The 26,784-nt window shown below is 39.4% G+C and overlaps 1 protein-coding gene across 1 annotated transcript in view; it reads left to right on the top strand.

The window, feature by feature from the left end:
* The window catches only part of heatr1 (HEAT repeat containing 1), a 94,370-nt gene that overhangs the window by 26,389 nt on the left and 41,197 nt on the right, over nt 1–26,784 (top strand). Inside the window, exons 13-25 of the mRNA XM_060831348.1 lie at nt 475–570; nt 1,130–1,218; nt 7,103–7,314; nt 8,952–9,073; nt 10,436–10,630; nt 12,520–12,703; nt 16,397–16,545; nt 18,375–18,567; nt 18,675–18,847; nt 20,354–20,521; nt 22,743–22,976; nt 23,895–24,026; nt 26,276–26,382. Coding sequence (XP_060687331.1) covers nt 475–570; nt 1,130–1,218; nt 7,103–7,314; nt 8,952–9,073; nt 10,436–10,630; nt 12,520–12,703; nt 16,397–16,545; nt 18,375–18,567; nt 18,675–18,847; nt 20,354–20,521; nt 22,743–22,976; nt 23,895–24,026; nt 26,276–26,382 — 2,054 coding nt within the window. The remainder of the gene's footprint in view (nt 1–474; nt 571–1,129; nt 1,219–7,102; nt 7,315–8,951; nt 9,074–10,435; nt 10,631–12,519; nt 12,704–16,396; nt 16,546–18,374; nt 18,568–18,674; nt 18,848–20,353; nt 20,522–22,742; nt 22,977–23,894; nt 24,027–26,275; nt 26,383–26,784) is intronic.

Genomic DNA, 26,784 nt, shown 5'->3' with positions numbered 1-26,784 from the left:
ATTGAAGGTTAACTGTTCAGATTCACCAACGCATTCAAAGTGTTGTCGCAGGTTTGGTCCCACGTGATATGCAGCTTCCTTGCAGAGAGGGAAACTGCCAACAAATCAGCTTGAAAGGTTGTGCAAGAGGACTTGTATATTTGCTGGTAGTTGGAGCAAGGAGGACAGAGACCAGGGGAATTCCTGATCGGGATCCACTAAGCACTTTGGAAGGCATCAGTCTTTGAGTTGTAGCACACAGTAATCTTTGTTTTTGTTTAAAACGCGGAATATTATGGCATAGTTCTGTCATTTAATTATTGAGTGTCAAGCTGTCTCTTTAAAGGTTTATGGTCCCTACAATGTATGCAGCATGGGAAAACATGTAATATTATGGGCACTAGACTACTTGTGGAAGGATTTGAAGATATAGCTGTTTGATCACAGAACAACGCACCATTTTTAATTTAATTATATACTAATTTTCTTCCGAAGGAGGGATGTGATGATCTTTTTCTGAAGGAAGCAATTTTAGAGCGTTTGAAAGATGACAGTCTAGAGGTAGTTCTGGTCGCGATGCAAGCTCTGGAGGTGAGTTGTATATGTTTTTTTCAAAACTACAAAGCTACTCCACTTATTTAAATATCAGAACAGAGCATACGTTTCATAATATCAATGTGTTTCAAGTCCATTCACAGGCAGCATTATCTAACAAATATCTTGGTACTTAATGTGCACCTAACATACTCCAAGGATCAAAGTTTTGCACTTGGTTGGAAATGCAAAATGACCCCATAATCCAAAATTTACAAGCACAATATTTGTTCTCTGTTCACTGTAAAAGTAGCTCCAATTTGCTTTTTTAGGCTACTTCCCTCAGTAAGGAGTGCTTGGTATGTGGCCTTAAAAGGATTCATGGCTTAATCATAGCAGCTGAAGATCACAACCATGCTCCAGACTAGAAGATGACCATAAATAATGCTGTACATGACTGGTCAGTTCTAGTATGTTTATAAATTGATGCACATTAATCCCCAGTGACAGCTAGGGCCACATGCAGCCCTGTGTCATCTTAAGGTGTTATCCTCTTGCTTGATGAAAGGCTAAATACTAATGCTAAATTTTTGATTTTGTTCTGATCCTTTTGTAGGCCTTCTGTGGAAGGCTTGGCCAAGAAGAGACAATTACTTGTCTTTTGACAGTGCTTCAACGAGTGAACCTTTCTGATAATGAACATTGGTGGGTATAATTTTTAACACCATGATAGCATAATACAAGTATTACGGAGTCATAGAGATGTACAGCATGGAAACAGACCCTTCGATCCAACCCGTCCATTCTGACCAGATATCCCAACCCAATCTCGTCTCACCTACCAGCACCCAGTCCATATCCCTCCAAACCCTTCCTATTCATATGCCCATCCAAATGCCCCTTAAATGTTGCAATTGTACCAGCCTCCACCACATCCTCTGGCAGCTCATTCCATACACGTACCATCCTCTGTGTAAAAAGGTTTCTCCTTAGGTCTCTTTTCTATCTTTCCCCTCTCACCCTAAACCTATTCCCTGTAGTTCTGGATCCCTGACCCCAGGAAAAATACTTTGTCTATTTATCCTATCCATGCCCCTCATAATTTTGTAAACCTATATAAGGTCACCCATCAGCCTCCGACGCTCCAGGGAAAACAGCCCCAGCCTGTTCAGCCTCTCCATGTAGCTCAGATCCTCCAACCCTGGCAACATCCTTGTAGTCTTTTCTGAACCCTTTCAAGTTTTACAACATCTTTCCGATAGGAAGGAGACAAGATTGCACACAATATTCCAACAGTGGCCTGACCAATGTCCTGTACAGCCGCAACATGACCTCCCAACTCCTGTACTCAATATTCTGACCAATAAAGGAAAGCACACCAAACGCCTTCTTCACTATCCTATCTACCAGCGACTCCACTTTCAAGGAGCTATGAACCTGCACTCCAAGGTCCCTTTGTTCAGCAACACTCCCTAGGACCTTAACATTAAGTGTATATGTCTTGCTAAGATTTGCTTTCCCAAAATGCAGCACCTCGCATTTATCTGAATTAAACTCCATCTGCCACTTCTCAGCCCATTGGCCCATCTGGTCCAGATTCTGTTGTAATCTGAGGTAACCCTCTTCGCTGTTCACTACACCTCCAATTTTGGTGTCATCTGCAAACTTACTAACTGTACCTCTTATGCTCGCATCCAAAACATTTATGTAAATGACAAGAAGTAGAGGGCCCAGCACTAATCCTTATAGCACTCCACTAGTCACAGGCCTCCAGTCTGAAAAACAACCCTCCAACACCAGCTTCTGTCTTCTACCTTTGAGCCATTTCTGTATCCAAATGGCTAATTCTCCCTGTATTCCATGAGATCAAACCTAGTTAATCAGTCTCCCATGGGGAACCTTGTCGAACGCCTTACTGAAGTCCATATAAATCACATCTACTGCTCTGCCCTCATCAATCTTCTTTGTTACTTCAAAAAAACTCAATCAAGTTTGTGAGACATGATTTCCCACGCACAAAGCCATGTTGACTATCCCAAATCAGTCCTTGCCTTTCCAAATACATGTATGTCCTGTCCCTCAGGATTCCCTCCAACAACTTGCCCACCACCGAGGTCACGTTCACCAGTCTGTAGTTCCCTGGCTTGTCTTTAGATTAGATTAGATTAGATTACTTAGTGTGGAAACAGACCCTTTGGCCCAACAAGTCCACACTGACCCGCCGAAGCGCAGCCCACCCATACCCCTACATTTACCCCTTACCTAACACTACGGTCAATTTAGCATGGCCAATTCACCTGACTAGCACATCTTTGGACTGTGGGAGGAAACCGGAGCACTCGGAGGAAACCCACGCAGACACGGGGAGAACGTGCAAACTCCACACAGTCAGTCGCCTGAGTCGGGAATTGAACCCGGGTCTCTGGCGCTGTGAGGCAGCAGTGCTAACCACTGTGTTTACTGGCCTTCTTAAACATTGGCACCACGTTTGCCAACCTCCACTCTTCCAGCACCTCACCTGTGACTATCGACGATACAAATATCTCAGCAAGTGGCCCAGCAATCACTTCTCTGACTTCCCACAGAGTTCATGGGTACACCTGATCAGGTCCTGGGGATTTATCCACCTTTAACCGTTTCAAGACATCCAGCACTTCCTCCTCTGTAATCTGGACACTTTGCAAGATGTCACCATCTATTTCCCTACAGTCTATATCTTCCATATCTTTTTCCACAGTAAATACTGATGCAAGATATTCATTTAATATCTCCCCCATTTTTTTGTGGCTCCACACAAATGCTGCCTTGCTGATCTTGAGGGGCCCTATTCTTTCCCTAGTTACCCTTTTGTCCTTAATATATTTGTAAAACCCCTTTGGATTCTCCTTAATTGTATTTGTCAAAGCTATCTCATGTCCTCGTTTTGCCCTCCTGATTTCCCTCTTAAGTGTACTCCTACTTCCTTTATACTCTTCTAAGGATTCACTTGATCTATCCTGTCTATACCTGACATATGCTTCCTTCTTTTTCTTAACCAAACCCTCAATTTCTTTCCAGCATTCCCTATACCTACCAGCCTTCCCTTTCACCCTAACAGGAATATACTTTCTCTGGATTCTTGTTATCTCATTTCTGAAGGTTTCCCATTTTCCAGCCGTCCCTTTACCTGCGATCATCTTGTCTAATACTGTCAAAATTGGCCTTTCTCCAGTTTAGAACTTCAACTTTTAGATCTGGTCTATCCTTTTCCATCACTATTTTGGAATGAATAGAATTATGGTCGCTGGCCCCAAAATGCTCCCCCACTGACACCTCAGTCACCTGCCCTGCCTTATTTCCCAAGAGTAGGTCACGTTATGCACCTTCTCTAGTAGGTACATCCACATAGTGAATCAAAAAATTGTCTTGTTATCACTTAAGAAATTCCTCTCCATCTAAACCTTTAACACTATGGCAGTCCCAGTCGATTTTTGGAAAGTTAAAATCCCCTACCATAACTACCCTATTATTCTTACAGATAGCTGAGATCTCCTTCCAAGTTTGTTTCTCAATTTCCCTCTGACTATTGGGGGGTCTATAATACAATCCCAATAATGTGATCATCCCTTTTCTTATTTCTCAGTTCTACCCAAATAACTTTCCTGGATATATTTCTGGGAATATCCTTCCTCAGCACAGCTGTAATGCTATCCCTTATCAAAAATGCCATTCCCCCTCCTCTCTTGCCTCCCTTTCTGTCCTCCCTGTAGCGTTTGTATCCTGGAACATTAAGCTGCCAGTCCTATCCATCCCTGAGCCATGTTTCTGTAATTGCTGTGATATCCCAGTCCCATGTTCCTAACCATGCCCTGAGTTCATCTGCTTTCCCTGTTAGGTCCCTTGCATTGAAATAAATGCAGTTTAATTTATTAGTCCTACCTTGTCCCTGACTGACTCACTTCTGTTCTCAGCTGTACCCATCTCAGACCGATCTCTTTCCTCACTATCTCCGAGTCCCACCCCCCCCCCCCACCTTACTAGTTTAAATCCTCCCGAGCAGTTCTAGCAAATTTCCCTGCCAGTATATTAGTCCCCTTCCAATTTATGTGCAATTCGTCCTTCTTGTACAGGTCACTTCTACCCCAAAAGAGATTTCAATGATTGTCAGCCATGCATTCATCTGCTCTATTCCTGCCCCCACTAGCTCGTAGCACTGGGAGTAATCCTGATATTACTACCCTTGAGGACCTCCTTTTTAAATTCCTGCCTAACTCTCTGTCATCTCCCTTCAGAATCTCAACCTTTTTCCTTCCAATGTGGACAATGACCTCTTACTGGGCCCTCTCCCCTGTGAGAACATCCTACACCCTCTCTGAGACACCCTTGATCCTGGCACCAGGGAAATAACACACCATTCTGTTTTTTCTCTGCTGGCAACAGAAACGTCTGTCTGTACGTCTGACTACAGAATCCCCAAACACAATTGATCTCTTTGAAGCCACTGTACCCCTTATTGCATTAGAGCCATTATCAATACCAGAAACTTGGCTGTTCGTGCTACGTTCCCCTGAGAATCCATCACCCCTACATTTTCCAAAACAGCATACCTGTTTGAAATGGGTATATCCACAAAAGACTCCTGCACTAGCTGCCTACCTCTCTTACCCTTCCTGGAGTTAACCTATCTATATGACTGTACCTGAGACTTTCCCCCCTTCCTATAACTGCCATCTATCGCATACTGTTGATGTTCCAAATTCCTGATCGCTTCTACCTGTCTCTCCAACTGATCCACTCGATCTGATAAGATTTGCATCCAACAGCATTTATGGCAGATATAATCCGCAGTAACCCTTAAATTCTCTTTAAACTCCCACATCTGACAAGAAGTACATATCACTGCAAAGGCCATTTTTGCTCCTTCATAATGTACAGACCCAGAAAATAACACCGTCTTATTCCTCTACAAACACTGCCACAGGTTAAATTAATAGCTATCGCTTATATTTTAAATTTAATCAAGAGACTTATCTCCAAAAACTTATGATCAAGAAAGAATCCAGTGTACTCACTACTACTTTCTCTTGGACAGACTTAAAGCAACAGTTACCTTATCTGATTCTGTGCTGTGAACTTCGACCAACAGTTCCTCCAGGATTAGTTGTGAATTTCACTGTTTGTTAATTTTCCCAGATGCACTCCGATGTCCAGCAATAGACGAATTCAAACAGCAAAGGCAGTAACTGTGCAGGTTCTCTCGCTCTCTCTCGCTCTCCCTCCCTCCCTGCACTGTCCTCACCATGTGCTTCCTTTGTCCGCTCTTCTCCCTTTTAAAACTGTTGTTTTGACTTTGTTTTTTCCAAACAATGCAACAGCGTATAAAACAATAATTGCTACTCCTGGAATTTGAGGAAATCACCTCCAACATCTAAAATACCTCAAAAAAAAAGGAATAGCTCTTACAGCCAGAAATTTTTCCCGTCCTACATGTTGGATTACCTGTACATAACCAAAATAGTAAAAGCAGAGTTATGCTCAATTTTTGACTACACTTCCCATATATCACTCTTAACTTTTATTTTCTGTCATTGCTCTGGTTACGGAGCAGGCCTCCAAAGTCTATGTGTAACAGTGGCGGGAGAAACCAGAAGTGAATGCCAATTGACATGCATGGAACCTTAAAGAGAACGTTGCCCTCAACCTTGTCTCCAATCTGTGGTTGGATACACAACAGATGCTGCTATGATCAATTACATTTTCCATATGGCTATATGTTGACTTTGACTTAGAACATCCAAACCATATCAGCTGCTGCCATCACCACTGTCCCATACATTCCAAGAAAAGTCACAAAATGTCAACCAGGAGCTGAAGCACTAACCATAGTCCATTCTGCACACCACTCTCTCTGACCAACAATAGCAACAGTGCTGTGGCACAATGACACACAGCCAGTCATCAAATTAATGAATTTTTAATACAGTAGCAAAAATAAATGCAGGTGCTGGAAAACTGAAATTAAAGTAGGAAATACTGGAACTATTTAGCAGGCCATTTGAATGAGAAGGACAGAGTTAGGTCAATGGCCTTTCGAATGTTATTGTTCTGAAACGTTAGCCCTTTTTCTTCCCAGATGCTGAATGACCTGAGTAGTTCCAGCATTGTTTGTATTTACTTAAGGCTTTTGTAGCCTGTATTTGTTAATAATGTGTGTTATTAAAAAAAATTACGAAATGAACTTCAGAATTAAAACTACCTCAAAATTATTAAACTTCGGAGCAGAAGTAGTCACAATTTTTACCCAGGAATCAGATTGTGTGCACTAGTGCTTGGTGCAGTGGGAGTACAGGATATTATCAGACAGAATTATTTGTTGTACAATATTTCCACTCTTTGGAAGAAGAAAATATTGCATCAATAACTTGGTTTCTATGAAATTTTGAGGGGAGGTACGTTTTTGTTTTAACTGTTTCCATTCTGTGAGTAGGTGCTTACGTTCATGTGCATATATAAAAACTATGCCTCCACCACCCCCCTGTGACATTTGTATATGTTTAATATTCTTAATATTTGAAGCATATTACATTTTCTATTGTGTATTTGCTCCTAGGCAAGTTATTCTGGAAGAGGCAATTCAGTTTTTAAGTTCAGGAGAATTCCATCATGGGAATGAAATATTAACTAATCAGATATGGATGGAACTCTTGCCCTATGTGGTCCTGTCCAACCCAGCCATAGCATCAGCTGAACAGAAAATAACAATCTTTCTTGCTGATTCAAGTTTCTGCTCCATGAGTCCACTGCTGCAAGGCTGGCCCGCAGGTAAAATAGATTTGATTTATGATAATAATGCTCATCTCAAGCAGTTAATTTTGTCTTCAGATTAGCCTACGTACAGAAAGTATTAAATTATCTCTAAGGAGTGGACAATGCCAAAGCTTCTGAGCCCTGCATTTTTTTGAATGATTTTTGAAATGAGGAAAACATTTGCTAGAACTGAATATTGATCTTTAGCAAGTTTGCTTGTTTTATGGCTGTTGACAGCTCTGCCCTCATTCCTCTGCATACCAAGCATCCTGCAACTGGCAGGAATCTCATGCAAGAAATCAAAATTTTCATTCTGCACTATGGCATTTAGTCCAGGTTGTATTATGCTGTGTTGATTTCCCCTGTTTTAAGAACTAGTGAACCAAAACACGCTGTGTATAACATCAGTAAAAGATTCCTTTGAAATAGGGAATTCTTAGACAAAGTTGGAGTTTTTACCTATGTGGATTCTGGATACACTCTAACATTACATAGCAAGGGAAAGTAAAATATAGCATGCTAAATAATATATCTAACACTTGTTAAAATTTAAAATAGAGAGTGTGGCTATAGAGAGAGATGTATAAACAATACAGCACAAATGGAAAAATATTTTTGAATAAACATACAGTAGAGAGGAAGAAATTTGGGGGGAAGCGTGCAGAAGCTGAAACAATAATTTTCATATACCGATCATTGCATTGAGCCAGTAATGGTGCTGTTTCACATGAATGGAAGGGAAGCTATGTTCCCTATTTGCTCACATTGAGCCTCGGAAGACAGATCCCAGCCAGTATTTTAAGATAGTGTTTCCAATCTCCTTCCAAACTGTCAAAATGATTTTTAATTCAAAAATGTTGGCAATACCTTGTCATTTTTTGTTTTATTGTTTTTAAGCTTTGTTTAGAGTATTTCATTTTATATTTTAAGAAGAACATTAAGTGTTTTATACCTTTTTGAAGTTTTGATATATTGTCAACAGAGGCCATCTCTACGAGGCCAGTTCAGTGGATACTGCTGATTGCCATCCCCATTGTCACAATGTGCATGCCATGATTTTTTTGTATTTGTACTTCTTTTAGATATTTTCTAATCAACCTCTTCAGAGATGTTATTACACACTTCTGGAGCAGGTGGAACTGAAATAAAGAGGAAGGGACATTACCACTACCACTTTAACAATATGTGCAGTTGAATTATATTTCTTCTTTGGGTATTTTTGCAAGTGTCAGATATCTTCAGAAATAGTCTTAGTAACAGTGCTATCAGTTGTTTGAATGCCATTTTGCTGGAAGCTGACTCACTTGCATCTTTATTTTCAAATTTTGCTCAAAGAATACATCAAAAAACACACATGTCCAAGCCAATGTTGTGGGATCATGACAAAATAACCCTGAGCTATGATGTACACTTTATTCAAAGATTGAAGAACAAATTGTTGGCTTCCAACTGACTAGTCACGGAAAAGATCACCATTGTACATTTACTCTTTATTATAGTATGTCTGCTGATTATACATGCAATGACTTACCACATTGCCAAATTCTTTTTGTACCATCTTTCAGTTAGGAGCCAATTAAGGCAGCTCCTATTTTCCTACAAACGCTATGTTCTGTGCTTGAAGCTGTTTTCACCAATTGTGTTTCCTGTAGAGCTCAAAAAAGTTATTGATGGCTGTAATTCTGAAGAAATTGTGGGTGAAGCAAATCAGAAATTGATCCAACTTCTGGCAAATAACTTGTGTTTAATGGAGCCTCCTTCTAGGACTCAAACTGTAAGTGAAAATGTTTAAGGAAATAAAACTTGTTATGGAGCATGTGAAATGTTATTAGCAATGTTATAATCAATCTTGCTCCTCAACTTTTTGGAGAATTTAATAGAAAGGCGATATGAATATTTGAGGAACAGAGCAATTTTTAGGTATGGCGAGATGAACGGTAGAATGTTTCTCGGGTAGGTAAGCATCTATGTTTCTTTGCTGCTGGGTGTAGTTAATTAAGCTTTGATTGGAAGTATTGATAATCTGTTCTACCTTAGCCAGCTCAGCAGGACCAAGGGATCACAAATTGGATCATTGTGTCTGTTTAGTTTATCTACTGTTTAAAACTTCTGTCTTAATTAATATTACACTAATTAGTTCTATAGAATTGTTCATGCCTTGTCTTTCCTCTTTTCTCATCCTATTTTTCTTTTCCATCTTGCTGTTACTATTCTTTGCATGCTTTCTCACTGCCTCCCATTTAATTTCTTTCCATCTGAATCTCTTATTCTCACACTTCTTCTGTAAATCTTTCTTCTCTCATTATCTGTCTTTGTCCATATCTCTGCATGTTTCTGACATTGCTTCTCCAACCGTAACTGATTAGCTTATTCAGAGCTACAACAGTGGTTATACAGCCAGCTTAGAATCTTTCAGGCAGACTAAATGGGCATATTTCACCTTATTAGGTTAATATGACATTTTCCAATTTCATAGAAGCCTCCAGTGAACAAGGTGAAGGGCCTTAATAAAGAGCAAAAACTCCAGGACTGGAAAGGAGCAAGTCAAGGGTGGGCAAATACAATAGCTATACTTAATGGATAACAAATAATTTTAAGTGAGTGACCTACATTATTTCAATGTTTCTTTGGTTGAAACTGGTAAGAAAAAAAACACAGGGATTAAAATTTAAGAAAAATCATTTTTTGTGGTTCAACATGGAAATAATTCTGTCCAGTGAAAACGAAAGGATTAGATGTACTAAAGGAAATTAAAATGTTTCTAACGGAGGCTTGTGCAGAGCTCAACACAACTCAGCAGACATATATATGGTAGAGGAAAATAATGACATTAAATTAAAATACAAGCTCATAGCAAATATTTAATCCTAGGGAACTCTGATTGATAACTGGTTGAATTACACTTTTAGAACCTGTCTAAATATACAGTCATTTGTAAAGAACTATGTAGATGAAGGAGCAATTTTGTTTTGTATTCATATGGGATGTGTAGCTGGCAAGATCAGCATTTGCTACCCTTGTGTGATAGTTTTGATAAATTGTCATGATATCAAAATAAAGTTTTACTGGGGTGACTGGGAGCAGGAAATTAGTGAGTGCCTGAGAATTTTGACGTTATTCTCTTCTATATTTGCAGATGGGACATCTCATAGAAATCATTGCAAAAGAATCCTCTGATGTGAAACAGAAGCTGTTATCTGATATATTAAGTTTTGCTTTAATTCAAACCTTGGATAAACAGTCTGAACCAGATTGTTTGCACATGGCTTTGCAAGTGTATTGTGTTCTGGAGAAAAAGTTGAAGAAACTAATAGCAAAAAAGTCACATTTGGTAAGTAGCTTTTACTTCAAGCACTGTAGCACCTTTTCAGGATTAGAATCAAGTATTTTTAGTTCATTTCTGGAATTTGACAAAGTTGGAAGCATTTTCTTCCCCCGCTGTTGATGCTTTCTCTCTGTCTCCCTTCCTGAAGATTTTTGCTGAGAATTTCCTCAGGAATTTTCCTGATACGCTGTCATAATCTTGACAGAAGGTCAAGGAAATGCCCTGTTCATGCAGTTTTTATGGAATTGTTGACACATCAATAAAGTGGAACTGGGAGAAGCCCTGAGGAAATTCTTACTGCAGAGCAGTACACTGCTTGTAAGCGTGCATGACATTGCTGAGTGCCAAAGAATATTCAATGGGAAATTAGCCCACTCCTATATCAGGATATTTCCCATATGGAACATAATAACATTCTTATCTTTACCCAACATCCATACATATCCACTTCCACTAGATAGGAATTAAGAGTAAGGATACTAGTGTGTCTGACTTGCCTCTTTCCAATCTGCATTGCTTGACTGATAACAGTTAACCCACCGTGACCTAAAATCAGTACTGGGGCATGCTCATTTTTGTGGCTCAGTTGCATATCTTTCTATTCTAACTTATTGTAATTCTGCCTCTCTGTCTTCAAGTTATTTCTTTACTTTCATTTGTGCGTGCAGTAAAGGTGTGATTAAACATGTTTAAATGTAGAAACGTATCTACTTGTCTTTTGGCAGCTTTCCATAGTTTTGAAGTTCATCTCTTTATTTCTTTGCGCTTCAAAAATGCAGCTTTACCTAGAAAGGTGTATAAAATACAAATTTAAAGAAATTTGCATCATCCTGTCTCTTGCTCCACTGAAAGAGCTTTGAAACCATAGGTGATGTATTCTTCTAATCAGCCTGTTCAGAGATGTTATTACACATCTCTGGAGCATGTGGGACTTGAGCCCGGGTCACCTGGTGCAAAGATAGGGACACTACAACTGCGCCACTAGAGATGAATGAGTTATATGAAGATAACTTTCTCTGATATTTGTCTTTTTCTCCATAACATGAAAGCTCAGTAATTTGACAAACTGTAAGTTATTAGTATGTCCTGTTTATGGCTGTATTTTTCCCTCTGGCAGCTTACATAGTGTCTTTTATGTCCACGGTTACAGAATATTCTGCATTCATTCTTTTCAGCTATTAAATACTGTGAGCACATATGTTGCACTTCCATTAAGTGTTTGTGTGTTATATAAAACACACACACATATGCTTGCACTAAATTCACACAATGGTTTCATCAAGACAAATTTGACTAAATTATTCAGACTAAAAGCATTTGTTTTCCTTACAAATTTGACTATATGCATTCAGTATCACTTAATGATACATTATTGTTGAAAATGTGTTGCTGGTTAAAGCACAGCAGGTTAGGCAGCATCCAAGGAATAGGAAATTCGACGTTTCGGGCACAAGCCCTTCATCAGGAATTGTTGTGTCTACTTTACAATATATATTCTAGCATCTTCTCTGGATCATCCACAGTGTTGAACAATTGTAAATTCAAGCCAGACGTTAATTATTTCTGATATGACTAAAATATAATTCAAAACTTTTATGATTAATTATCAGGAAAAGGAGGAGAATCTGTTTTGCCAGCAAATCTACTTGTATAATTAAAGTCTAGAGTCAGATGAGAACAAGATTAGACAGATTGAATGGGGTTTGTGCACCTCGTTCATGATAAACTTAAAAACTGAGTACACAGTCTTTAAAATTGAGAACTTCTGGTTTTCCAGATGAAACCATGGGATTCCAAAGAATAAATCTCTTAGCCTCCAAGACATCATGTCTAAAACCATTTCCTCAGTTTGCTGAGTATTTCAAAATAAATCTAATTATTCTCTTTCATTTCAGAAAGTTTCTCAAAAATGGCATTGTGATTCTGTTGAAGGGAACATGGTGCCAGTAGGACTACTTACACAATATGTGAAAAATGTGCGGCATTATAGTGCTGAAAACACGGAAGCTGGATTAATCCTTACTTTCTTGCTAAAGAATTTTATTGTTGCTTTCAAACCTCCCAAATCATTTTTGAAAGGTAAGGTGTTTAAAATGAGGTATTGACTATTAACAACCTGAGCATAAATAGAGTGATCCACATATGTTCACACTTTGGAATGCTGCTTTTAATTTGTTTTTTGAGAATGTGGAAATAGCAGGTGTGAGGAAGTACAGGCTCAGATGTCCAAAATCCAGCACTCCAGAGCTGGATTTCAAAATTTTCCTAGATTTTGAACATTGGGCTTGAACGTAGACCCGAGTGTTGTGAAAGAAGGTAAGAGAGCATTCCCGAATCTCACCCAAAGATGGAAAAGACAACATTGTGTTTGGGGAATAGGGAGGGTTGGGAAAGTTCAATCTTAAAGCGCTGTACTGGACTCATGTCCTGTCCATGCACAACTGTCATTGATTCCATGCTCTAGGATCAGCCCGATAATGGATGTACTTATGAGAGCAAGGGATTTTACTGAATATCGGACAACTAGATTTGAGAAAATGTACCAGTAGTGTAACCAATATCAAATCTTAATGTTGATTTGTTTGAAACAGACTTTTTTATTGCCATTTGCTCTTGTTCAGGGAATCAACCCTGTTCAATACAAAGTGTAGGATGGTGTGCCAGGAGCAGCACCAGGAATACCAAAAATATGACATGTCAACCTGGTGAAGCTATCAACCAGGACTACTTGCATGCCAAACAGCATAAACAGCAAGTGACAAATGGAGCTGAGTAATTCCACAACCAACGGATCAGATCCAAGCTCTGCAGTCCTGAATGGTGGTAGATAATTAAACGACTCACTGGGATAGGAACTCCACAATATCCCCATTCTCAATGATGGAAGAGCCTGTCATATCAGTGCAAAAAATAAGGCTGAAGCATTCGCTGCTGTTTTCAGTCAAAAGTGCCAAGTAGATGATTCAAATTGGCCTCCTCCAGCCAATTCAATTCACTCTATGTGATATCAAAAAACAATTGGAGGTACGGATACTGCAAAGACTATGGCCCTGATAACATTCTGGCAATAGGACTGAAGACTTGTGCTCCAAAACATGCCAATCCCCTAGCCAAGCTCTTCAGAACAGTTACAGCATGACTTCTACCTGACAATGTGGAAAATGGCCCATGTATGTTCTGTGCGTAAAAAGCAGAACTAATCCAGCCTAGCCAGTTACCATCCCATCAGTCTACAGTCAATCATCACTCAAGTGATAGAAAGTGTCATCAGCAGTGCTATCAAATAGTACCTGCTGAATACTAATCTGCTCATTTGATGCCCAGTTTGGGTTCCACCCACGTCAATCAGTTCTTGACCTCATTTCCGCCTTGGTTCAAATATGGACAAAAGAGCTGAATTTCAGAGGTGAGGTGAGAGTGACAGTTCTTGACATAAAGGTTGCATTCAACCAAGTGCAGCATCAAGGAGCCCTATCAAAACTGTAATCAGTGGGTATTGGGGCAAACTCTCCAATGGTTGGATTCATACCTGGCACATCGAAAGATCTAAATGGAGGTCGGTTATCTCAGCTCCAGACATCTCTACAAGAGTTCCTCTGTTTGCTGCCTTAGGCCCAGCCATCTTCAACTGCTTCATTAATGACCTTCCCTCCATCATAAGCTCAGAAGAAAAAATGTTGCCAATGATAGCCCAATGTTTAGCAACTTTTGTGACTGCTCAGATACTGAAGCAGTCCTTGTTCAAGTGCAACAGGATCTAGACAGTATCCAGACTTGGGCTGGTAAGTAATCTTTGCATCACACAACTGCCAGAATCATAGAATCACTGCAGTATAGATACAGGTCGTTGAACCCATTGAGTCTGCACTGAGCCGCCAGAGAGCATTCCACCCTCTTCCTGTAACCCTGCACTAACCATGACTAATCCACATATCCTGCACATCCCTGGACGTTACAGGGCAATTTCGCATGGCCAATCACACCTAAGCTGCGCATTTTCAGACTGTGCTTTGGACTGCCATGCAATGGCCATCTCCAGTAAGAGACGATGTAACCACCTTTTGACATTAAATTTTGTTGCCATTACTGAATCCCCACTATCAACATCGTGGGCGTTTACCAATAGACCAGAAACTCAACTGGACTCACCACATAAACACAGTGGTTACAAGAGTATGTCAAAGGCTCGGAATATTGCAGCGAGTGACTCACCACCTGATTCCCCATCCAGGACAAAGCAGCATGCTTAATTAGTACCACATCCACAAGTGTCTACTCCCTCCATCACCGGCGTTCAGTAGCAGCAGTGTGTACCATCTACAAGATGCACTGCAGAAGTTCACTAAAGGTCCCTAGACACCACCGTCCAAACCTATGACCACTTCCGTCTAGAAGGGTAAGGCCAGCAGCTACATGAGAACACCACCACCTGCAAGTTCTGGTCCAAATCACTCATCACCCTGACTTGGAAATAAATTGCTGTTCCTTCACTGTCACTGGGTCAAAATACTGGAATTCCCTGCCTGAGGACATTGTGTATATCAACTTACAGCAAATGGGCTGCAGAGGTTCAAGAAGGCAGCTCAGCACCACCAATCAAGGGTAACTAGAAGTGGGCAATAAATGCTGACCAGCGAGCAACACCCACGTTCCACGAGTGAATTTTTTAAAAATCAGTATATGCGGCCAGGGAGGCATAGTGGCTCAGTGGTTAGCACCGCTGCCTCACAGCGCCAGGGACCCGTATTCAGTTCCAGTCTCAGACGACTGTCTGTGTGGAGTTTGCGCGTTATCCCCGTGTCTGTGTGAGTTTCCACCCGGTGCTCCAGTTTCCTCCCGGTGCACATTAGGTGAATTGGACATGCTGAATTACCCATAGTGTTCAGGGATGTATAGGTTAGGTGTGTTTGTTACATGCAGAGTTACAGGGATAGGATGGGAGGATGGGTTTGGGTGGGAAGCCCTTCCAAGGGTTGGTGTTGACTTGTTGGGACAAATGATCTGTTTCTACACCATGTGGATTACATTAAAAATTCTATTAAAAATCTCATTTTTTTAAAGGGCTGTTTATGCAACCATATTTTAGATAAGCAAAAACGCTGAGTATGCCCTCAACTTCAGGGAACTGCACATTGCTGTTGATTGTCAATCTTTGCTGATTTGGCTTGTGTGGGAGTATTCCACAAAATCATTTTGACAGTGATTTATTTGAGCCCATAAGAAACAGAATTCATTGTGAGGTTATGTTACAGCACTGCAGTAACAGTTTTGTAAAATGCAAAACTCTGCAAAGGTTATGTATGTTACACTTTGCCTAGAATGTGTGTACAGCACGGTAAACACACAAAGCTATGTTGAGACTTGTCATTTGTCAGTGAAGTTTTGACATTGCCTGGACCTTGCTGTAGGCTGGCATGAGCAGCTTTGTTATCAGTCCAATCACAAGTGGAACTGGCATAGAGAGGTGAACAAACCACTGATTTATTTATGTTAGATGAATATTTTTAAATATCTGAGGTTGGTTGATCCTTACCTTGCAGTTATGTTACAAACTGTTCTGTCTTCCTTGTGACATTGATGCCAAAGTTTTGTCTAGCAATGCTTCAATGCCAAGGCAATTGCTTTTGCCTTGCCTCATTGGCATCTTCAGGTGCTTCACCACAAATTGGCAGATTTAATTGAATTATGTTTCACAACTTGTTCTAATCAGTTCATTACCATGACCACTCAGATACCATACAAACCTTGTGTTTTCTTACTACAACATTTCAGATCAGACTTGGTGGAATCCTGAAAGCTTGGACAGGCAAAGCTGTGATTACCTTCATCTTCTCACTAATGTCTTTGATATTACTGTTTGTGCTGCTAGTGAAGAAGAGCTTGGAGGAAACTTCAGGTATCTTGTGAAGTTTCTAATTAAGGTGAGTACATTAAGCAAGGATCGTTTTTTAGATTACTTACAGTGTGGAAACAGGCCCTTCGGCCCAACAAGTCCACACCGACCCGCCGAAGCACAATCTCAATGATCCTAATGTAACTAATTGTGATGGACCAGCAATTTAAGCAATTTGTATCTGCCACATAATAAATTTGTATGTTTTTTTAAAAATGCAGTATGTTGTATATAATGTATAATTTACTGATTGCTGAATTTCTGAAAAGAATACGATCTTTCTTTGACCAAGTTCCAACAGCTAAACAATAGTTTTCAGGTCTGAATGCAGGATGAATAATTATTCATATATATAATGACTTCCTGGATTATTTCACTGACTATGTCTGAAGTCTGACTGGTGGATCATAAAACCAACCTCCATCAAGAGGAGAAAGAATGAACATGGGTTTAGGAATAAACAGTTAAACCTTAGCTACGTATCCCTTAATATCTTTGGATGACAAAATTAGAGTCATAGAGATGTACAGCATGGAAACAGACCCTTCGGTCCAACCCGTCCTTGCCGACCAGATATCCCAACCCAATCTAGTCCCACCTTCCAGCACCCAGCCCATATCCCTCCAAACCTTTCTTATTCATATACCCATCCAAATGCCTCTTAAATGTTGCAATTTTACCAGCCTCTGGCAACTCATTCCATACATGTACCTCTGTATGAAAAAGTTACCCTGATGGTCTCTCTTACATCAGTTTAATTTAAGTGGTAATCAATAAGTAAGACTGATAATAAGACTGATTATCAATAAGTAAGTCTGTTGTGGTTCTGTTTGCCAAGCTGGGAATTTGTGTTGCACACGTTTCGTCTCCTGTCTAGGTGACATCCTCAGTGCTTGGGAGCCTCCTGTGAAGCGCTTCTGTGATGTTTCCTCCGGCATTTATAGTGGTTTGAATCTGCCGCTTCCGGTTGTCAGTTCCAGCTGTCCGCTGCAGTGGTCGGTATATTGGGTCCAGGTCGATGTGCTTAATGATTGACTCTGGATGAGTGCCATGCCTCTAGGAATTCCCTGGCTGTTCTGTTTGGTTTGTCCTATAATAGTAGTGTTGTCCCAGCCGAACTCATGTTGCTTGTCTTCTGCGTCCTTGCATGGGACTGCACAAAACACTACATAGGACAAACAGGAAGACAGCTAACGATCTGCATCCATGAACACCAACTAGCCACGAAACGACATGACCAGTTATCCTTAGTAGCCACACACGCAGATGACAGGCAACATGAATTCGACTGGAATAACACTACTATTATAGGACAAGCCAAACAGAGAACAGCCAGGGAATTCCTAGAGGCATGGCACTCATCCACAGATTCAATCAATAAGCACATCGACCTGGACCCAATATACCGACCACTGCAGCGGACAGCTGGAACTGACAACCGGAAGCGGCAGATACAAACCACTATAAATGGCGGAGGAAAGATCACAGAAGCGCTTCACAGGAGGCTCCCAAGCACTGAGGATGTCACCTAGACGGTGGACGAAACATCTGCAACACAAACTCCTAGCTTGGCGAACAAAACCACAACAACGAGCACCCGAGCTACAAATCTTCTCTCAAACTTTGAATAAGTAAGTCTGTTGAAATGTCCTTCAGAAAGTGTTGGAGGCTGTGTCACTGAATTTTTAAGGTAGGTTAAACAGATTTGTGACTAACAAGGGGGTCAAAAATATCAGAGGCAGGCTGGAAAGAGGAATTGTGGTCAAGTTCAGATCAAGTTTGATCATACGGAGTGTTAGAGGAATCTCAAGAGGCTGAATGGCATACTCCTGCGCCTATTTCGTATTTGTCTTACAGACCCATCTGCATGATTCCGATCATCTCTTCAAGTTCTTGTCGCTTCTGTGGAGCCACAGTTGTAGCCTTACCAACCAGTTAAACCGGCCAGTTAGTGCCGTGTTGCAGACTCGAGCCCTTTACTTCGGTCATGCTGTACTTGCGTCGCAGTCTGCAGAGAGCAGAAGTCTGATTGCAACTCCATCATTCCCAGGTATGGTCAACATAATGGTTTCAGTCCACGAACTTGAAATGATGAAAATTGGTTTTAGAATTTTGAAACAGATGCTATGATGTTATTAAATTATGATTTGCTTTTAGTGGTGGTCTCCTTAATCATCAGTTTGGGACATCCTGTGAGAGAGGTGCGTCGAGCAGCTATTGCCTGTCTGCAACCATTAACTACAGTGCACGGATCTGTCTATAAAGTGGTAGTCAATAAGCTTGCCTGTATGGCTGAAGAGATTATTGCAGATCCCACTCATTTAAGCCAGGTAAGAAAGGGGCCAGGGGATATTCTGCTTTTCTGTTCATACCCTTATGTAATTTTAATAATTTTTCTTGCAATTTCAGTTGGTTATTGTAATGTTCTTAAATGTTGCTATGTTTCTTCTCTTAGTTTTATATTTGGTTTACTGGCCTTAAAGGGGGATTCAAGAATAATCAGTTGAACCTCTCAAAAATTCCAGATGTCCATCTTAGTTACGTATCCCTTAATGTCTTTGGATGACAACATTCTAACAGTAATAAATTTATAATTAACAGTTGGCCTTGTGTCGCCACCTGTACCTTCTAGAAATGTGTTTTTTCATTTAAGTTCTGAAAGTTGTGGCTTTAGATGTTAAGACTGACCAACTGATGGCAATGGTTTTTTTCTATCTATCCTCTAAGTTCCATTTAAGATCTTGTGAATATCAAACCACCCTGATCTTTTAAATTACTGGGAATGTAAGCCCGGATTGTGTAATTTTTCCTCTTCTGAGTCAACCCATAGAACCCAAGTGCCATCATTAATACATAGAGTGAACAATTAAGGTTCTAACTTGCATCCCTCTGGGACAGCACTGGTCAAATCTTGCCAATTAGAATACCTATCCAGCTTCAATTTATGTACTTACGTGTGATATTCCACACGTGGTTGCAAAATTAAACACAACATTGAGATGTCCCTTAAATTTCCTATGGCTGACAGATTCAGATGCACGGTTGATGAACCTCGTGTGTCTTTCCATCTCCCTCTACCATATTTTTCCATTTTTTTATGTGCACAAAGAAAGTATATTTTTTGATTTTGAGTTGGTTGGAGGAGCATAAATTAGAAGTAGTGTATGCGATTTTCTTCCTTTAATGGTTGCCGAATTAAGTATAACATGAACCTGAATATTTGGTGTGCACCCTTCGTTGACAAGGCTCCACCTTGGGAATATGAAGTTGAAAGTTGAGTCAAGTATTTTCCTTGTAGAATTTCAAGAATAATGGCCTTGTCCCTGTCCTTTTCTCTTCACATTCCCTATACCCCAATCCTCGTTTCACTCTTCACATTTTAACCAGGAAACAATAGAAAACCCCAAAGATTCTGTTTGCTTTTTTTGTGGCTTTTTTTCTCTTCAATTTCCTATTAACTGCATCCTAAATATTATATTGTTACAAAAACTGGAAATAGTCTTCAAGTCTGGCAGGATCTGTGAAGAGGGAAAGAGAGTTAACGTCCCAGGTTGATCACCTTTCATCATATTATTTTGTTCCTATACCCCTTTTTAAATCTAACAAAATATACTGTATTTGTGTGCCTTGTTCTTTATTCAAAATGATTTGCCTTTCTTTTCCCCTTGGAAGTAGCCAAGGAAATCTAACCAAAGGTGAGAAAAGTAGCTAAGCCTCAAATAAATTGAGTTTCAAGTATACTTTATTTATGCAAAGCTACAGCTCAGACTGCTACTTGCTGATACCAGTACTGCATTAAGGATATGATATATTGTTCAATTATTCTGTTTACTTAGGCTCTGAGTAGTTTATTTGAGGAGGCTTTAACACCGAGTAAAGCAGGATCACAGCACGAAAAACTTACAGAAGCTCTGGAGAATCTGCTGTCCTGCATCGGAGATGCTGTGCGACCATCATATGTAGCTCATAACTTGTTGAAAGCACTTGAGGAGGTGAATGGAGAGGTGAGATTTTTAAACACAGTACATCAAAAGAGAATAGTAATATGGAGGACTGTGTAATTTAGAACATTATTTTATCTAGTTAAACTTTAATTTTAAGTACATTGATAACAATTAATGCTAGAAAAGTAATTAATGGGAAAGAATATTAAAAAATAATGAAAGCTGTTTCATGTGTTATCCATCATAAAATTGCTAATGGCTTTATTCATTGGCAATGAAGATCTCCTTTGAAGCTAGCACTTGGGTTCATTGAAAGATTGTCCAATTTAACCATGTTAATTGAACTCTGAGTACTTTTTGAGATTTTCTTTTTTTTATAGTTTCCCAGGGTGTGGGCATCAGTTTTAACAGCAGCCAATCAAAATTGTCCTTAATCTATGAGGCTCAACCGCTTAAGACAAAAGTTCAGAGTTGAACACTTAACTGTTGCCTGGAGTTGCATGCAGAAGAATACAAATGATGGTCGCAGGAGTAGACCAAATAGCCCCTCAGCCTGCAGTCCCATTCAATTTGATCATGGCTGATCCCATATTCCTGTTTCTCACAGAGATCAAACATCCTTCCTATCCCAACCTTGAATGTATTCCAACAGGTTTAATTGGCCGCACTAGCTTTCGGAGTGCTGCTCCTTCAGATGGATAAAGGAGCAACGCTCCAAAAGGTACTGCTTCCAATTTAATCTGTCGGACTACAACCTGGTGTTGTGTGATTTTTAACTTTGTATACCCCAGTCCAACACCAGCATCTCCAAATCTTGAATGCATTCAGTTTTTGGGAAATGTTTTAAAGTGTAATACTTTGATCCATTAAAATCATGGATGTCTCTTGAATTAAACATGATGGTCTGTGCCATGTTATCTAGGATAATGGTCAGGTATTAAAAATTTGTGAGGAAATGGGTATGAAGTTCAGTTTGAATTGCATCATGTAATGATTATCAAGTGGACTTTTCCCCACACTGGAATGTTCATTGATGTGAATTTGCCCTCAAGGTTGTTAAGTGAACATGTTGTCTGAGATATTCATTTGGAATGTTATTAACTGGGCATTTATATAAAAGCATTTTGTAAAACAAAGGAGAATGGCTGAAGCACAGACAGATGCTGCATTTGCCAAGAACTCAAACTGCTCAACTGGAGGTGCCAAGTCTTCAACACTTTTAAAGAGAGGTAGCATGACTCAGCTATTGCATTTAATGAAGCTGTTGGATTTGAATATAGAAGCAGAGAGAAAATCTGCCTGGAGTGTCAGCTTTGCTTTCTCTCTGTATTTTCTCATCAAAGTTTGAGAATTATAAATCTATTGGAAGATCTTGACCCCACAAGTGAAGGGATCCTAAGGGAACAATCTTTGTTGGTGCAACCTAAGAGATCTTAAAGGAGAATCCTGATTCTGCCATCACTGTCTCCAGAAGAATTCTGTCAACTCTAACAACAACTTTGGCTACAGAGGAACCTATGACACCCTCTGATTAATTTCTTTGAAATGATACTGTTATTTGGCCAGAGTACTTTTAGGAAAACAATCACTAGACTTGTAGCAACTTTTTCTCAGATTGGGAGGTTGTGTCCATGTTAGCTTTCAAGAGAGTTAGTCATATTTATTTGCACAGTTTAAAACTTAAGTTAAACTTCTCTGTATGAGTAAGTTTTTTTGTTTGCAAAAATATCCAGCTGTTTACTTGTTTCTTAAGGAACCTGGCTCATTTCTTTCTGATACTGAATTAAATAAATCTGATTTTGATCATTGATAATATCACCTCCCTTTTTAAATTCAAACATTATTATGAATAATGGAGGAGTGGGACAAGGTATGGAATAAGTTCACACCCCCTAATTCATGGGAAAGCATTTAAGTGATGTTCATTTATTATGAATTCTGTAATTCTGCAGAATTGCCCAGTGATGCTGGAATCACTTACTGCAGTGTAACATAAGATGAGATATGAAGAACAAAATACAATTGAAAGGCAAGCCAGTTATTCATTGTGGCAGTATGACCAGGACTTTCTCCTCCATTTTGAATGCCAGACAATGATTTTACTTCCTGACATTCCACTAAACCAAGATTGGAATGATCTAATCAGCTTAAATGTGTTTTGAAATAATTATTATATCTATCCAAGAGTTTTCTCATTTGCCATGTTGTGTAATAATGGATGTCGGGTTCATTTCACTATGTAAAGGTAATAAGTTCTGTCCTATGATATACTCCTTTTCAGATTGTATTGTCCAAGTTGCTACCTCTAATGGGGAGACTCATCGAGAAAGAATCTGATACTCTTCTCAAAGATGAAGCCCTTATGCTGCATTTGATCCTCTCAAAGTACAACGAGCATTCTGCAGCATTACTGGCAAAGGATCCACATAGTCTGGATCTTTTCATCCGTGCCTTAAATAGTTCCAAGGAAGTGTACCAAGGGTTACAGCCGTTGCAGATCACTGCACTAGAAAAGGTATTTTTTGCTCAATGTCAAAGGAAACATACAGGACTCTGGTTTGCTGGGAAATATTAAATACTTCCTTTCGGCAATTTATGTACTATTAGTACAGGCCAGTTGTTATTTTGCTGATATTGATATATATATATGCAAATTGGAATGGTTAAGAACAGATAATCACATGGAGTGAAGAGTGCATATGTATGTATACAGACCAAAGAAGAAATTATATCCTGTTTGTGCATGCCTTTAGTCAGAGCTTCCCATGCCACTCTGTGTTCATTTAGGAATGGAGTTGTGCTTTTGAATGTGTGAGAGCACTTAGTGAAGATTTATATACTCTTGGGTATAATGATAAAAATATTCTTAGTGAAGGCAATGCTGTACTTATGTACATTGTACATTCACTGAGAGATGCTGCTGTGATTGTGTATGTGGGTATTTCCGGATGGGTATTGACATGCTTATCAGCATTCAATGAATATTCATTCACTTGTGCATGTGTATTCAGTGAGGCAGAAGTTTGCATATTCTGAAAGATTTCCAGCATTGAGGCAGGTTTGAGAAACTGAAACAGCAAAATATAATTTAGAATTTAAAGAAAAAATGCATATCACATAAATGGAGAGCAAACCTTATTGCTGTAAAATTAATTAATCCACTACCATTTTGCAGAACTGCTAGTATAACTTAAATTTTCTGAATATAATTAGAATCTGATATAAGTCTTTATGTCGTCAATTCTGTTTGATCGGAGTTGAAAGGAAACATTAACTTTGAAGGTATTTAGTAACTGCCCATAGTAATTTTCAGATATAAGTAGAGGTAGATTTGTGCTTGTTCTTTTCCCATTATTTGTAGATACCCATGATGCTGTTACAACCTTTATACCTTAACGGTTTGGTGAAACTTTCTCTCTTACTTTTTTATCAGATCACAAAACAGTTCTTTGCAGCTCTGCCTGATGGGAAGATTCAGAAGAGGTTACTGGGAGTACTATTTGACTTGCTTGTGCAATGCAAAAACCCGATCTGTGCACAGACAATAAGCAGTGTTTTCAAGGCAGTGAGTAACAACAGCTTTGACATCTGGAATGTTTTAGCTTTGGCTTAAGTATATTAAGGCTTATGAGACTAACATTTCCTTAGGCTTAATTGGGAATATAAAAGGAAAGTGCAAGATTGCTTACTTCAAATGTTATAAATCAAAATAAGTGAATAAGAGATTGGGACTGTATGCATTATAGTATTGCAAATCTTCATCCTCATCTTATAACCTTGGTACTGAGCTTCTTATGCATTATGTTTCTCAATAGTGCTTGAGTACCTATTCCTCTGCCTACACTGGTATATTTTTGTCATAATTTATTCTGTGAATATTGCTCATTTAGATAAGCAGTAATTCATATATTGCTCAAGATTCTCTTTGCATCACGAAACTAAGATTTCTTGGGGGAGGTCATTTTTCAAATGTATTTCTGGTTTTATTGAAAGCCACCACTTTAATTCTCTGCTCAGAAAATTAAACACTGCACTAATGATCAGAGTGCAAACCTTTCTTTAAAAGGAAAGTAGCTTTATGTCATCAGAGTGTATGGTCTCAAATTGATAAGCTTAAGCATTGTCAGAACTCATCTTGGAGATGTAATTAGAATGAAAGCATGCCTTTGCTCAACACTACGAAATCCCAGTTCATGACCCTCGGATCACTTCAGGTAGAGCCTTTTATATTTTAAGTTAAAGAAGGGTTTCTATGCTTGTTCATTTGTAGGGGGGCAGTAATATAAATTGTGCCCGAGTGTGAAATCTCTGCCAAAGAAATGCTGATCTTCTTTACCCACAGAGGTTGAGAGAGACAGCTCATATTTAAATTGCTTTTGAGGTTTTTTTTAAAGTAAATATGTTGGATCTCTAATTAACCCTCTTGTAAGTGTTTTCAAGCAATTAGTGGGCATTTGATGTGCCAGTATTATTTTACATTTATAGTTGAGAATAAATGTACAGATTACCAGGATTTTCTTGTTGTAGTCACTCATTCTAAAATCATCTATTTGTTAAAAAATTTCAAATGCTAGCTTACTCTTGCTTTGTCTTGTGACTTATTGGCCATCTTCAAAATATTAAACCAGGGTATCACTTGTTATGTGGCAGTGCCCAGTGTATCTATTTTTAGATTAGCCAAAACAACTGTAATTATTATTTGCACAGAATATATGTGCCATTTGGCCCGAGGTCATATCTTCTAATTTTGATGTTAAGATTACTTACAGTGTAGAAACAGGCCCTTCGGCCCAACAAGTCCGCACCGACCCACCGAAGTGCAACCCACCCATACCCCTACATTTACCCCTTATCTAACACTACGGGCAATTTAGCATAGCCAATTCACCTGACCTACATATCTTTGGACTGTGGGAGGAAACCGGAGCACCCAGAGGAAACCCACGCAGACATGGGGAGAACGTGCAAACTCCACACAGTTAGACACCTGAGGCGGGAATTGAACCCGGGTCTCTGGCGCTGTGAGGCAGCAGTGCTAGCCACTGTGCCGTTAAGATTTAAGCAAACGCTTTTCTTTTGTAGCATCTCTTTCAATTTGCTGGACGTTGTTTTGGCTGGTGCTTTCATAAATGGGGTTTTATAATCTTGTTCTTATTTCTTCATAAGTGTGATGCCATCGACACAGTCTGCTGCTGATGTTTCTCCTACTTGGATAGTTTGCCTTTACCTCTCACCTCTTCTTGATGCACATAGAAATAGATTAGCACTCAGACACAATACAAATTGATGTTCTTAACTGAATTATTGTTTAGAAAATATTTGAATTTATTTATCCTCAGGATGTCCCAATACAGTATATCCAGTTTAGTAGTTTGGAAGTGCAGGCACTCTTGTAATTAAGTTTGTCATCTCGCACAGAGTGATAAAGTCATGACAAATTTTTTTTGTTTTAATTGTTGGTCAGGAAAATGTGCAAGTTAGTGCAGGACCATTTTCCCAATATCATAAAATCTTTCACGACTACTTTAGAGGATAGATCAAGCCCAAATGTTTACAGTGAATGGGGACAGATTTAGCTGATTAAAGACCACAGCTTCTCTATAGGGTAAAATGCTTTGATCTCTGATATAGAGTCATAGAGATGTACAGCATGGAAACAGACCCTTCGGTCCAACCCGTCCATGTCATGGATCATCTGAATGAGTTTTGGCACCATTTAAATTGCAACTTTAAAAATATACATTTTAGTCAGAACACAATTTATTTGTTTAAAGGTGTCCATAGCGATCTGTAATTTTTACCTTTGTGTTACAGATTGTAGTTGATGCTGAACAAATTGCCCAGGAGCTCGGACCTTTGGAAAAGCCTCAAAGCCGTGTAACCATCCAGCAGACCAGGAGGCAGAAAGTGCTACAGCAGCGGTACGTTGTTTCCAGACCCAGGAAAATTGTTGGCATTAATTAACTATGTCAGTATTTTCCACCATATATGCTATTGAATAATTCTGTCAGAAACACTGTTGTTTAGCTGAAATTGTTTTACTTCAGTTTCTTGTCTAGTTCTACATGGTCTTTGATGTTGCGAACGCATATAAGAAATAGGAGCAGAAGAAGGCCATTTCATCTCTTTGAGTTTACTGTGCCATTCAAATGCTTATGACTGAACTTCCACATGAACTCTACTTTCCTGTCTTAGCCTTGTATCCTTAGACTTCCCAAGTGCTTAATAATACACCAGTCTCAATTTTTAGTGATGGAGCGTCAACAGACCTTTTAAGGTGTAAAACTGCAAAGGTTCACAACCCTCTACATGAAGAATTTCTC

The sequence above is a fragment of the Hemiscyllium ocellatum genome, chromosome 10 (genome assembly GCF_020745735.1).
Source record: "Hemiscyllium ocellatum isolate sHemOce1 chromosome 10, sHemOce1.pat.X.cur, whole genome shotgun sequence".
NCBI classification, from domain to species: Eukaryota; Metazoa; Chordata; class Chondrichthyes; order Orectolobiformes; family Hemiscylliidae; genus Hemiscyllium; species Hemiscyllium ocellatum.
This window is presented reverse-complemented; position numbering and strand designations above follow the sequence as displayed.